The sequence below is a fragment of the Antrostomus carolinensis genome, unplaced genomic scaffold, assembly GCF_000700745.2.
Source record: "Antrostomus carolinensis isolate BGI_N321 unplaced genomic scaffold, ASM70074v2 Scaffold49485, whole genome shotgun sequence".
NCBI classification, from domain to species: domain Eukaryota; kingdom Metazoa; phylum Chordata; class Aves; order Caprimulgiformes; family Caprimulgidae; genus Antrostomus; species Antrostomus carolinensis.
In genome coordinates, this window is record NW_010317990.1 from 1,379 (window position 1) to 15,852 (window position 14,474).

The 14,474-nt window shown below is 41.8% G+C and overlaps 2 protein-coding genes across 2 annotated transcripts; one reads left to right on the forward strand and one right to left on the reverse strand.

Annotated features, from left to right (window-relative positions):
- Positions 1–528: 528 nt before the first annotated feature.
- KMT5A (lysine methyltransferase 5A) lies at positions 529–6,326 on the forward strand (the record flags this gene model as incomplete). The annotated part of the gene is made up of 6 exons (XM_010168753.1): positions 529–685; positions 2,255–2,471; positions 3,282–3,366; positions 3,726–3,785; positions 4,880–5,070; positions 6,116–6,326. Coding segments are annotated over 6 exons (921 nt in total), but the record flags the coding sequence as incomplete, so codon positions are not given.
- A 4,240-nt stretch (positions 6,327–10,566) lies between these two features.
- On the reverse strand, positions 10,567–14,437 carry RILPL2 (Rab interacting lysosomal protein like 2). The gene is made up of 4 exons (XM_010168754.1): positions 14,384–14,437; positions 13,526–13,677; positions 11,080–11,190; positions 10,567–10,591 (listed from the first exon to the last, which is right to left on the reverse strand). Exons 1-4 carry the CDS (start codon positions 14,435–14,437, stop codon positions 10,567–10,569), a joined length of 342 nt encoding a protein of 113 aa, XP_010167056.1.
- Positions 14,438–14,474: the final 37 nt, after the last annotated feature.

The following is a 14,474-nucleotide window of genomic DNA, read 5'->3' on the forward strand; positions in this document are numbered from 1 at the left end:
CTGTGTCGCTCAGTAGAGCGTATAATTAACTGCAGTAACATTTGACACCTCATGAGAGTGTTCCCTTAAGCTCACACCTCTCTGGCTATGAGGGGTATCTTCTAGGCTTGGGCAATTTTTGCTGTGTTACTTGTATTTTTTTTTTGGCTTGCACTCTTTGAGGCTGCCTTCCTTCTGAGAAGTTCAGGGTTGGGGTTTTTTTGGGGGGTTTGTTTATTTTTTAGCACCAGCTTCTACCCTGTGCTTCACAGTATGAACTCTGGAGTTAGTTATGACTACCCCATCCTGCCACATTTCATATGCAAGTCCTCTTGAACTGTGAGTTTGCATTAATAAAGTACTCTGAGTCCTTACCACTGTTATGTTTTCACTTAGTAGAAATAGCAACAGCAACAAGGATGGTGCATTAAAGCAGCGTAATTTGCATTAGCACAGTCAGCCCTGGTCTTTGCAGCCTGTGGTGGATGCCAACTTGTGAGGTTCCTGGCATCTCTGTGATGTACTGATTTTTGTGTGGGTCTGTTTTAGGAGAATGTGTTCGTTTGTCAATCCAAAATCTACAGCTACCTGAATCCTAACAAAACTCCTGGTGCTCGTCCCCCTCTTCAAGAAGAAAACTCTGTCATGTATCGCGACGTGAAACGTCAGGGCAAAACACGAAAAGAAACCTACAGGAAAGGAGATGGTAAGATTGATCTTTGGATTGTTTGCCTGGTTAAATGTGCTCCCCCCACCCCCAGTCTGAAAACTTTAATACACAGTCAAGAAGGTCAGGCAGCTCCCCTGGCCCAGTTGCTTTCCCAGTCCTACAATTCCATTGGCAAACTGGGACTCTACAAAGATGAGGGTGTCCTTATCCTTTTCAAAACGTAGGTCACAGGTTTAGCAGGCCATTTTTCCTCTTTTTTTTTTGTTTGGCTATGTTTGTATCGTCTCTCTGGATATAAAAAGCTAATGCTTGTGTTGTCAATGTGCCCTCCCTGGAATTCTGTTATGACTCTGCTTCTTCAGGTCAGTGTTTGACAATTTATCTAATTTTTTTTTTTGTCTGTTTTATTACCTAAAACTGGTTTAGTCTATAATTTGACTACTTTATAGTAATTTATATAAAGGCAACTCAAAGTCAAGTCAGGCGTGAGGCAGAGGTACTGGTAGAAGAAGAAAAATTTCTTAAATGTTCAGGATGAAGTAGAGGCAGTGAGAAGGAGGAGCACAGATTGTGGGTGCTGATTGCCAGTGCCAGGCTTCATGGATGCTTCATTGTAGTGACTGGAAATGGGAATGTTCTGCAAGTTTATGGAGGGGGGGAGGAACGCTGGCTTATGTTTAAAGGTGCATGTAATAACCTTGGTAATTTGTCAAACCACTGATGCAAACACTTTTAGCAAACAGGTATTTTAAGTTCTACTCAACACAGGGAGTGTCAGGTTTTCTGCAAACCTGGGGCCTTTAGCTCCTTATTTAGCTCCCCAGTTTTGACAAGGAAGTGAAGATGGCTTTAGCTTGTCCCACTGCTGTAGCTTTGCAGCTGTGCTGGATTTCTCCAGTGAGATTGAAGCATCTGTCTCAGCAGATGGGACTGTTAAACCTGGTGATTTGCTTTAATTAGAAACTTTATTCAACTTTAAGCCATGCTCTCCTACCTCTGAATGAGTTGGCTGAGGAGGAGGATGTGGTCGTATCAAGGTAGGACACATGCAACCAAGAAAATGTTGATTGTGTGTGGGGCAGACTTCTTGTAAGTGCCATCCCTTTAGCTCCTGTGGATTTTGAGTGGTGTTGGCCATTTGGTACCAGCATCTGCAGCTCCTGATCTGCAGGATCCAGAGAGGCTTCATCTCCCTCTTGGTGCAGGATGTCCATTACCTTGTGGCAACTTGATAATTAATTATGCCAGATGCACTGAGAGACAAACTGTGCAGTTGTCTCAAACCCTGCACTGGAAGTGCTGCACGTTCAGGTTTGGAGGACTCTGAGTCACAAACCAAATGTGACAAAGTACTTGGGCTCTGTTTTACCCTTTCCCTTTCTTTGCTCACCCCTCCCTCTGTACCATGTGCACTGGAGCAATGACTACTCAAAAGTTGCGTAACAGCCTATCTGGGTTCTAGCAGAAAGAGGTTGTATATTCCCTTCCTCTTTCTCCTGTTTGACAGAACTAGAAACTTGGACTAGAAACCATTGGAATTAATTTAAAGCACTCTGATATAGATGATCCTAAGGTCAGAGCCTTACTTTTTTTTCCTGTCACCAGAAAAAAAGAATGGTGGCAATATAATTGAAGGTGCTATGAAACCAGAAGACCAGAAAGATAAAGAAAGTGACTGCAATACGTCGTTGCCCTCCTCTGATCAAAACCAAGAAACTGTAGAAGCTCAAAAGACGCCCCTGCCTTCAGAGTGTGCTGATGAGGCCATTGCAAAGCCAGCTCAGAAAAAGATGGTTAAAGCAAAACGTGGACCAAGGAGAAAGTAAGTGACTTGTGGAATTGTAAAAGCTTTTCTTCTGTGTGTCCTTTTGCACCAGGAGGTTTTGATCTGCATTTTTCCTCCAGGAGCTACAATCAGACCTGTAATTAATGTTATTCTTGTTTTGTTGCTTTTTTTTAAAGCAAATGGTTACATTGGGCAGAACAAATCTTAAAGGAGACATCTTTGTTTTCTCAAGAATAATATGTTTGAAAATACAAACTAGCACCCGAAGTATGTATCTGCCTTACAGAGGACTTTTGTTTTTCTTGAAAGCAAGGCTAATGTATTTTATTTCAAGTGAATCACCTATAGATAAATAAATTAATGAGCCATTAAGACCTACTTTTCTGTGGACAAATAGAATGTATCATGTCAGAAACAGAATATTAATTACAGTTGAAGGCTTCCTGGCTGAGCTGATACTCTTTCTCATGATATCAGAGTAATGTGACCTAACATTAACAGATTCCTTGCCAAGTAGTTTTCATGACCTACATTTCAGAGTGCCTTCTGGCAAGGCACGCAGGGGGCTTCAGACTTGTAATGTGACCTTCAGTTGGTTTCCAATGGCATCTTGTTCTTGGTGTTAAAGAATTAGTACTAAAGCAATGGAAATAGTATGGGGAAGAAAAGGAGATCTGCCTTTTGGCTTGAAGGGAAGAGTACTGATAAGAAACCTTGATTCATGTTAATCATCTTTCAAGATACCAAGTTAAAAATAAAATTTTCTTACAGATATCTCTGTCCTAGAGGTGAAACTTCACAAACAGTCTGAAATACGTGCGTTCTCTGTTTTTTCTTTTCCCTTAGAACACAAGGAAGAACACCAAATCGAAAAGTGACAGATTATTACCCAGTTAGAAGAAGTTCCAGGAAGAGCAAATCTGAATTGGAGGTAGTGCTTCTTGTTAAAATAACATTACTTACAACATTTCCAGTTAATTGAGCATTTGAGGAACTGCATAACTATCTGTAAATGGTTTCCAGTTGTCCAAATATGAATGTGCACTGGAAGTATTGTTAAGACCATTCTTAAAATTTGGAAATGCTGATCCTGTTCTTCTCAAATAGAGTCAAGCTGTTTATATATTTTGAGGGGCAGAAGTCTGTCTCTGTACCATTCAGTTTTGCTAGAAATATGGGGTCATTTGGGAAAATGAGTGTCACTGGCTAATCATTTCCTTTTAGCTATAGAATAAGCTGCAAAAACCATGAATAATACTGGGGTTTTATTTGTCCTCGTTTCTTCTGCAGACTGAGGAGAGGAGAAAAATAAATGAGCTAATTACAAGTGGGAAAGAAGAAGGAATGAAGGTAACTGCAATGCCAACCCGAGTAGCCATGTACTGTTTATACAGGATCTTGCTGTTAATCTGTTTAAGCAGAAAGTAGTAGAACTGAGTCTCAGAACTGCTGCAGTTCCTTGATAGTAAGATGAAAGTGCAGCAGAACTGGAGCACAATCTTTCCTTTTGGTTGGGCAATATTTGGCTCTGAAGCATATGTATGTGCAGCCTCAGTCATAAGTACTGAGGGGCCTTTATAGTCTTTACTGAAAATGCACTTGCTCCCCTTAGTATCTCATTTCTTGGGTTAGCTTCCAGAAATGGGGTTAGATACAGCATCTTAATTGTTGTATGTTTTAAAGGTAACACCCATATACACTGTCTGCATGGTAACAAATTCTCTTAGCCTGGTTACAACCAGTCACTATGGGTCTTCATTATGGCACTTGGGATAATGGGTTGTCCTGGTTTTCCTCCCACTGTTAGCAAATGCTAGTTATTGGGACCAGGTGCTTACCATTTAGGTTACTCTGATCACCCTTTTTAGAATTTAAAGCAGAAATGGCTCCTGGAAATGCAGAAGAGCTGTGATTCTGACGGGGGAAAGGGCAGGAGCCTGCAGTTAACACCATCACATCTATGACAGTGATGGGAAAACTTTCTTGGAGTTGTCCAATTTACAGGGGCAGGCAGGAATAATAAAGAATGCTGGTGGGTGATAAATGTAGCTTCTGCGATCAGTCTTTCTGTTCCTGTAGCTTTTTAACCTGTGCATGCTAATGATGCTGGTGCACCTGAAATGGAAAAGCTTCCTGCCTCAGCTGCTGGGTAGTTTAAAAGAAAAAACAGATAACTCTTCTCTGTGTATGGTTTTTATTTAAAGTAATTCTTAGCTCTTTCATTAGAAGACTTTGGATCAAAATACTTGTTAACTCCTCGAGTGTGTCCCAAACTCCTCCTGTGTTTCTTCCACAGTGCTGTGCATTGTGGTTCTGCAATACACACAAATACTCTGCTGTGGCATTTTCTTAATGACAAATCACTCATTTCCTAGTAAAGAGCATATTTGCAATCATGTAAATACTTTTTAATTTCCCAGCTGATTTTCTTTTCAACTCAACAGATTGATTACATTGATGGCAAAGGGAGAGGAGTAATTGCTACTAAACATTTTAATCGAGGAGAATTTGTAGTTGAATATCATGGGGATCTCATAGAGATCACTGATGCTAAAAAGCGAGAAGCTGTGTATGCTCAAGATCCATCCACAGGCTGCTACATGTACTATTTTCAGTACCTCAGCAAAACGTACTGGTAAGCTTCTCTTCCCTTAAGTGTGATAGTTGAGTGATAGAGGCTTTGAATGCTGCTAAGTCTTTTCTTCTTTTCATGCAATGTTTTTTTTTAAATGGGAACCATGAATTAGGAAATCTTTCTGGAGCACTATTGTATCTGCTTGGGTGAGAATTCTAACTCTGCCATGGACTTCTCCCTCAATTTATTCTCTTGTAAAATTAACTGCTTTTCCTGAGTTGCAAGGGCTTCTCTTTTTTTGTGGGCAAACTCACTGTAAAAGAAACATTTCCTTCAACTGTCTTTGACTGGGTGTCCTTCTTTCTCTAGTACCTGACACCCACCCTATGTGCATGCTTGTTGTGGTTTTAATGCTTTATCACTCTATTTGCTGTCATTTGCCCCAAACTCCATTTCTCTCAAAGCAACTACTCAGACTACGTTCTTTCCTCCTTGATGTTACTGAACACTGAAGTGTGGGTCATTTCACCTATATATAAATTACCTTGAAGTGCCTTGTATTCTAAGTATCTAACTTGCAGTCTAGATGCCATAATGGTAGCTGCCTTAACAATTCTTTGTGCAATGAGGGGCACTAGAGCTTTAGTGTCCAGGTCTCTGGAAGTTGGGCATGTAACATTTAGACATTCTCAGCCTTCTGTGTGAGTAGAGACTCTTGCTGGCTTTCTCAGTGGATACTACTTAGCTTGGACGCAGCTTTCTTGGCGGGGAGGGTATTTAAGGTATCAAGCCCTTCTGGTGGTGTTCTACATCTGGATTCTGCTATTCCTCATGAACAGTTGAGGCAGCTCACAAACATAATCCAAAGTTATCAGTTTTCTGGGCTTAACTCAAAAATCTCCCAGAATTGCTTTAGTTTACCTGCATTGCCAGGTTATGTGCTGTCTGTTTAATTATATGAATATTCTGCAATGTTCTGATTTTCCTTCATTTTTCAAGCCTTGTGTGGATTTCCCATTCTTTATCAGATCTCAGCTTGTGTTTTTGTCCACAAATGTGACTGCATGATATGCAGCAATCCTGCATTCTGTTCTTGTTCTTTCAGTGTTGATGCTACAAAAGAAACTAATCGTCTGGGAAGACTGATTAATCACAGCAAATGTGGCAATTGTCAGACAAAGCTTCATGACATTGATGGTGTGCCTCATCTCATACTGATAGCTTCCAGAGACATTAAAGCAGGTGAAGAACTGTTGTACGATTATGGAGACAGAAGCAAAGCTTCCATTGAAGCTCATCCGTGGCTGAAACACTAATTATTCTCCTTCGTTTGGGGTTTTTTCTTGGTTTTTTTGGACTGAGTGCTCTACAAGGAGTCAGTGGATTTCCCCCCTCCCCACCCCGTCCTCACTTCCCTCAGCTTTCTTAGTGAACTGCTTATGGTGTTCTGAGCTCCTTAAAAAATACCTTTTTGCTTTGCAGTATTTAAATACCTATTACAGTTTTCCAGGCAGGCTCAAATAATTGATCTTAGATTGCCAAAACTTTCATATCATAAAAGGAAACCCCCCCTAAAATTTGAATACTTCGACGTAGTGCCCAGTGCCACTTGAGCATGCAGTCAAAAACTTGCACAGAAACTGAATCACTTGGGTTGTGCTTCTGCTTTTGCAATGAAATCTCATGCTCCACTTTGTGGGGTGATGAACTTGGCATTAGCTTTGTGACAGCAGATGTGCTTCTGTACTCTGACTCGTACATCCAATGGCTTGACTGCTTGTCAGACAGTTTTTTTTTTTTACAACCCAGTGCTGACAGGCAAAGCCGAGATGGATGCTACTACTGTTCTCAAATAATTTGTGGTAGGAATCCAGTTTTTCCAGTGTCGTATCTCACATTGGCAGGGAACTTTAAAAGCACTGGTGCTGAGGGAAATGGTGGTCAAATTAGCTGCTTTCTTCAGAGAAATGACTCCAAGCCAAATGAGGATGGATTTTGATAAACTGGGTTGGTAATGATGAGAAATTTGAAGATAGAACTTCACAGTGAGAATCAATGTTTGACATTACTTAATTTCTAAAATTTAAGATGGTACCTTTTTATAGTTGATGGCTGATTGTTGGAGGTGTCTCCCAGAGGATTTTAAAGAAGAAAAAGCTCTCTCCAAAAACTTTTTTATTACCTTCCTATGCTAATTAGCCACATCAGAAGCTATTTATTTACTGTGAATGCTTGAAGTAGAGCATAGCGGTTGCAAAAAATAGGAGTCATCTTCATATGCAGCTTCAAACTGTAATGGTGGAGTTCATGCAATGAAGAAAGTAGATTCCTTATTGCCTGGTCCTGTAGGTCTGTCCAGCATGGTCTGGTCCCACTGTCTTAAACGGGAGTTGAGTGCTTAGCATCTTGTGGATGTTTGTAATGTTAAGTGTTGGAGAACCAAATCTGTGATATAGGCAGGCAATACAATGCAGGTCCTTTATGTTAAAGATGAATTCTTACCAGTTGGAATTTTTGCCAAGGCAGGCTTGGCATGTGTGTAGATGAAAATGGCTGTGAGCCATCAGCCACACTTGCTGCTGGAAGATGTCAGCAAGGGATCGGTGGCTCTGTTAACGTCTCCTGTTCCTCATGTTTTGAAAGCTGCTGCTGTTCCAGCTGTTGCCCTCTAGGACAATCTTATATGCTTGCCTATGTGATAGGTCAAATAGCAACAACATCCTGGTTGTACGCTCCAGCAGCAAGAGAGGTGGCTTAGTGATGTATTTTTTAAATTAAAAACTTGAAGACAATGTCTCTGTAAAAATAAAGAATATATTTATTATTGATGAAGTGGCTGCTATAGTACCTGTCTCCACTGCAGATCGTTAGCATTTTGAAAGAAAGCTGTGAAAATGATAATGCTTTATATTATTTATCACTTAACACAAGGCAAGCTCATCAGAGACAGCCTGTGTATCTTCACCATTTCTGAAGAGTTAACTGGAGACCTGTTACCTTACAGGTACTGAGTTACAGGTAAGCTTTGTTGGCTCACTCAGTTGAGTTAGCACTCATTTTTCTCTGCTCTCAGTAAGAGAGACTACAGCAGTGTACAGTATCCTGTTTTACTAAAGAACTTTCCTGAAGTCAAAATTGGAATAAAATGCTTCTTTTTTTGTTTTTATTTAAACACTTGCTTGTTCTCTATCAGGTCAAATAGCTTAAAACCTCTGTTCTTCAGCATCACTTTTGTAAACAAGAAAGGGGGAAGATCTCTCCCTATTTACATTTAAAAAATGTCTTCTCTGAAACACTTAACTGGTAATGAAGTAGCACTGCATCGGAAGATGGTAATAAAGCTGATGTTGCACTGAGTATGGATCCTTTACTTTTCTAGGAACTGAAATGCTTTTCACAGAAACCTGCCATTTGGGTTTTTATCCCTGTGCCTTACAGGAAGTTTTCACTTTCTAACAAGCTGTAAAGCACTTTGCAAGGAAAGATGCTCTTGGGCTGGGAGCTCAACTTTTGTCAGGCTCCCGTGGCTCTGCCAGAGGTGACGGGGTTGCTCTAACAGGACTGGAGCCTCTTCTGTTGTAGCCATAGCCAAGGAATTTGCTCTTATTTTGAGAGAGAGAGAAGCTGTGTAGCTCACTTGGCACCAGAGGGGATGTAATTGTGATGGTTCCACAAAAAGATTAACCCAAAAAGGTTGAGGTGTTCTCCTGTCTGCTGTAACTGCTGAACTCCCACCTCTTTTTTTTTTTTTTTAAATAAAGAACATGTTAAATGGTAAACTGAAAAGAATAATTGCAGCTTTCATTATTGATTCCTTCAACTAACTGCAGAGTGGCCTAGGGCTAAGTTAGTCTTCTGTGTCTCTGTGACAGGTTGTTACTTTTGCACAGCTCGGTGTAATCTGTGCAGTTTATCAGTTTATTACCTGAAGTTGTTTCATTAAGACTTAATAGAGTGATGAGTGTGTTTTGGGGATTTGTTATAATTCTCCCTCCTTCCCTTTTTAAAGGAGGTTGGAAAATAGATCCTTGGATAAACCACAGAAGAGGATGGAGTTCAGAGCACACATAAACATCTCTTTCCAGCTCAGAGTTGTTCCCTGGCTGTTGCATGATTGTTTCTTTTTTGTTTGCTTTTCTCTAAACACAAAGCCTCTGCTGAGGAAATGCAGTAACTTCCTTCCCTGCTGCCATGCTCTAGAAAATACACTGCAGGGACATGGCCAAGACTTACTGACATTTTGAAGATGGCAAAATGACTTTAGCAGTTCTGTGCCCTGGCTACACCACCTTGCTTAGTTCAAACATCTTTGATGCTGCCTTGCTAAGGTAGAGCTGCTAACAAATTCTCTCTGAAAGGAGACCAGTTCTGCCTTCTGCTCAGCCACCTTTGCATTGTGCATCTGAGCACATGTGTGAGGTGTCCTATATTTTTTCAGGCTGCTACTGTATCAAAAGATTTCAGAGCCTGCTTTCACTTCTGAAGAGAGTAAGATCATGGTTTGATACCTGTCACTGCTCCTTTTATGTCTGTTCAGATTTTTCTGCTCTGGAAATTCTCATTTTCTAAATGTGGAACCTAATTGGTATCTTTCAGGCTTCTTTTGTACTCCAGTTTGCCCTATATACTTCCACTAGTGATAAATCTCATTACTTGGGCTAATACACAGCTTGTGACAGTTGAGTGAAAGAACAGAGCTTATGAAAAATACAACTGTCTACCACAGGAGGCCTTTAGCTGGCAGAAATGAAATGCCTGGTGCCCAGATTGCTGCACAAATTGTTGAAATCACACTGTTCCAGTTTGAGCAGGTCTGCACCTCTGAAAAAACATCAGCCCTTCATGTGGGCAGAGCACGATGCAGCAGCTTTTTTTCCCTTGCTGTGCTCTTCTCCACCATCTTTCATCTCGACCCCAAACATCTGCTCCTGTGTGTGCAGGGCTTCTGTTGTCACAGCCCAACTGCATCTTCCTTGGGTAGGGGCAGGGTGTGCCAGGCTTCTGCCTGCTGCTGCCCCTGTATCACCCATCTAATGCAAAGACAGACTCAGAACAAAAAGCAAGGCTGGGGTTTTCTTCAGGCAGTTGTGTGTAAGAGAATTACTTTCCATCTAAGAGCAGTGGGGACTGCAGTCTGAATGGGTTCTTCTCTATGAATGCACTTGTGAATGACACATCTTAAAAAGATCTTCATCTTGCAAAATCATTTGGCCTGAGCATTTTGATAGCTGGGCAGGATAAATCAGTGGTAGTACAGATCATGACAGGCTCTTTTAATAAGAATAAAAACCACCTTTGTATAAACATTTATTCTCCACGTGTGGATAATGTCTGGCCAGAATCTCAGAAATACAAAAAGTGTCTCTCAAAACAGTTTCTAAAAAAGCAAAGTAAAATCTATTCTGAAAGAATATTATACAACAGGATTCTTATGAGATTGATTATTCTCTACAGTAAGAGTGATGCTTTTTCTTTCAATCATTGACTCCCCCTAACACTTCAGAGGCTCTTGTCAGTGCCATTTCTGAACAGAAGTGGTTAAGTTCCCGAGGATGCTCATTTTCCATGTTTAAAAGAGAACCTAAAAAAAAAGACAACAAAAAAGAAACAATGTACAACTGGAAAAGAGGGAAGATGCAGTGAGATAGCCATGTCAATGTGCTCTGCCATTTTGGGGACCGTTAGGGACGCAGCCTGAGTTTGTGGGCACTGCATACAGCTCCTTCATACAATGTCAACAAACCTCTGGGGACAACTGGTGTGTTCCCACCGCAGAGTCCCAACGCGCTCGCAGGGGAGGCGAGTATCGCGTAGTTTTGCTCTGAAATGCTTATTTTTCCTAGAAAAAAAGTGACACCCTGCTTGCCTGGGTGGAGATTGTGTTCCCAGGGAGTGCTTTTTCCACAGGAAAGGATTTTTCTATCACATTTTAATTTTACAGAGAGAGGAGGAGAAAACAATATCCAGCCAACTAGGCCAAAGTTCAGAATTCATCCCTGGATTTGTTAAGTATGAAGCATGCCCTATTCTCCCATATTCTGCCAAAAAAAAAAATGCAGACAAACTTACAGCCGTTTGATGATTGTCTTCTCGTCTCTGTCTTTGCTGGTACCAGGGCTTCTGCCACTGGCTTCTTTTTCCAGTTCTTCAGTTTGATCTTTTCTCTGTGAGATGATCCCACTGGGAAAAGAAGTGGCTTTGTTTATTTTTGGTGGTTTCGTACATAGTGTGGAATTGCTGTCCACGTTAACCCCTTCCCCAGGCAGCCTAGGATGTGGGTGAACGGGTGTTCTCAGGACAGGGATGGCAACCTGGCCTATTTCTTGTAAGGAATTGCTCTTATTTTCCTTAAATACTGCAATGCAGTTTTGCTTAGGTTATGCTTTAATGAGAACACTAAAAAAGTAACGAGCTGACCTCTCTACAGAGGAAGAATGGCAAATCATAACAGGAGTGAAAGGGGAGTGTAATTACACGTTGGATTTGTGCAAGAGGCCAAAGATATCAGTAGGCTGCAGACACAAGCGGTGAATTCTGCATGGGTGGATCTGTGGCACCTTCAGCGCAGCCACGAAGGCTCACACCACGCAGCTGGGAACAGATGGGCAGATTCTCAGCTTCCCTGCAAGGCAGGTGGCTGTTCCTCTTTCCATCCTATACAGGAGAAAAGAAAGCCTTTGCCTGAGCTGTATTTTGACATCTTACTTTGGTGTTGCAACACTCTACAAGGTTGTTAACAGCCTACTTTAGGCAAAAGCTTCTGTTTTACCAAGGGATGTTTCCCCTGCTTGGAATCGGGTTAGATTTTACCAGCTTGTGTACTGCGCTGTGTTTTCACAGCGTGCCAATTCACTGTCCTGAGCTGACCTCATTCATCTTGAGAGCTGAGTGGATCAGAGCTTGTGACTGCAGTAGCTGAAGGCTAAAAGTAGCTAAGCAACACTTGCCTGGGCCCTGCAAATAAAAATACGGGAGAGTATCTAGAAATTGGTGTGAAATCAGGCATGGGATAATTCTGAGGCAGATTCTCCTCTTAGAGAAACAGGACTATGAGCTGTTTGGTGACACTGCAGATCTCTAATATCTGCATCGTAACTTCTACTTGGAATCTGTGATTAAAAATGCAATCCCCAAACATCATCAGTCATTTCTAAGCCATTCTCTGTGAGGATGTCAATTACCTTGTGCTATACAGAGCTTATTTCCAATATATACAAGATGTTCTAGAAGATATATTTATCCTCTTCCTCTGCACAACTACTCTTTATGGCCTTAGTTATAATTAGGATTTTATGTGAATGTTTAAAGGGAAGATGGTTTTTGGCTTAAGCTGTAACGCTGTACGAGGAGATAACTACACAGAATTCCTTGAACTGAAAAGCAGCCTTGACATGCTCTCTAGGTGCACAGCACTGTGATTTAAATCACTCAAAAATGGGAAACTTTCACACTGTTAATTTTTAACTTTGCCTGTAATAAGCTGTGTAACAGCTGGGAAATCAAAGCAAGACTGATGGCAATGGTGGCAGAGCACAGGCAGGCAGCTGAGCTGGGGAAGTGGTGCCTCACGGTGCTGGGAGAAGTGCTGTCGAGCAGTTTGTCAACTGAATTCTTGGATTTAACTTTAACTTCTTGGCTTAACCTGCCTGTTACAGGCAAGGGAAAAAGGGAAAAGGCGAGCTTACTGTATCTAAGAGGTTGTTGCTGAGATAACTGAAATCTAATATGATCGGATATTTTTTGTCTAGATTAAGAAGTAGTTTCTTGCCCCAAGTAGTTTATAATGCAATCTGATGATGAGGGGCAGAGGTTGGGGGAGAGCACCCTTGGAGGTGAAGGAATTTGTAGCTCCTTTTGCTCACACTGATTGTCCCAGGCTGGTCCCTTCTAGAAAGACCAAAATCCTCTGAAAGCACTTGTTTTGCAGCTTTACACAACAATCTGTTGGCAGTCTTAAAAAAAACCACACAGCTTCTCTTTGAATGATGATGAAAGGGCTTAATATTCTGCTTTTTAGATCAATGCCATACCACTGTGGGAGCGAAGGAACAGTAGATAAGCTGGCGTCCCTGATGGCAAGCTGGAGGAGGAAGGAAATTTTGACTAAAGCTGAGGTGGAAACCCCCGTGCTCTTTGGTATGTAGTGTGGCTCTAGACAAGAACAGTACACGTGCAACTGCTGTGACTGCATAAATTAATTAATCTGCATGAGAAGCCAGCTTGTATGTGGAGTGGGAGTAACTGTATGTAGGCTCACAGCACTGCAATAACGGGAACAGGCTGCAAACTGCACAGAATAAGAGGGAGTTTAGTTTTAAAATCATGTTGCATAGAGACTTCATCATCCCCTCATTTTTCTTTGCTCATTTGTAGGCTCTTGGAAGCACAGATATCTCTCATACATCTGGACAGTGCCCAGCCCAGTCTAGGTGCTCCAACCTGCAATACTCTGACCAGGTAAGTGTCCCAGACAAGAAGTAATTGTTATTAATTCTTTGCTCACTTCACAATATACCTCTTATAGCACTGTAGCTCCTCTTGCACCACAAGAAGCTGAGCTTTCAGCTGGTTACGCTCTTGCAGTACATCTCGCAGCTCCTGTAACGTGAACCGGGGGCGATTTGGATCTCTGAGGTCTATTACCATTTTATCTGGTCCAAGGCTGAGCTGTAAAAGAAATGGTGGTGGTCATGATCTTGTAACCTGTGAAAAAAACAGGGCACTCCTAGAGTAAAAACCCTGAGTTTTATAAATACATAGTAATTCTTAGAACTAGTATGAGTTCCTCACAATCCTGATTTTTTTCAAAGCAGTTAATTCCAGTTTTTCGTATTATTTTTGTGTTCCTTGGTGTCTGTATTTCCCAGCCAAGTACAGGGCCCGACTGTGACAGGCTCTGACCATGGCTAAAAGCAAAGTCTCTGTCCCAAAGACTCTGCAGTCTAATTTTCCAAGAAGTTGCTTTTATCTGTTTTTCTGATGATGAAAGAGGCTGAGCGATCTGTCTAACATCACACCAGAACTCTGGCAGAGAGAGGTGAGAACCGAGTTCTCCTTTCCTAATTTAAGACTTCTGTGGTCATGGCTTTTTCGGTCAGAGACATCAGTTTCCCTTGCACAGAGTAACAAAGCTTTAGCGTCTGCATAAATGGTAAATTGTCTTTGTGGGGCCGGTGCTGTGTAAGAGCCGGAGGACGGTGGAATTTGTGCTCTGTGAAGCTCTGCCCGGCTGTGCCTGAGCTCCTCCGTCAGCTCTGCACCTTGGCGGCTGGTCACTGCAGTGAAACAGGAGCGAGGGATCCACAGCACTGTGACTTCTAACAACACGCTATGGAAATGGCTCCACGGCCGCCCACAAAGCTGAGAAACGAACCTTCCAAGACTCGTTTTGCTGCGATAACGACACCGGTGACTGCGGCAGCAGCATCCTCCGACCCCTCGGGTGTTCGGGTGGGCTTCACGCC

What these genes read in the sequence shown, in the direction of transcription:
- RILPL2 (XM_010168754.1), bottom strand. Translation starts at nt 14,437, where the DNA reads ATGCTGCTGCCGCAGTCACCGGTGTCGTTATCGCAGCAAAACGAGTCT. An exon ending in GAGCTACAGTGCTATAAGAG is followed by an intron (nt 11,191 to 13,525) that starts GTATATTGTGAA and finishes TTCTTTTCCCAG; the next exon opens with TGGGATCATCTCACAGAGAA. An exon ending in AAGACAATCATCAAACGGCT is followed by an intron (nt 10,592 to 11,079) that starts GTAAGTTTGTCT and finishes CTTTTTTTTTAG; the next exon opens with GTTCTCTTTTAAACATGGAA.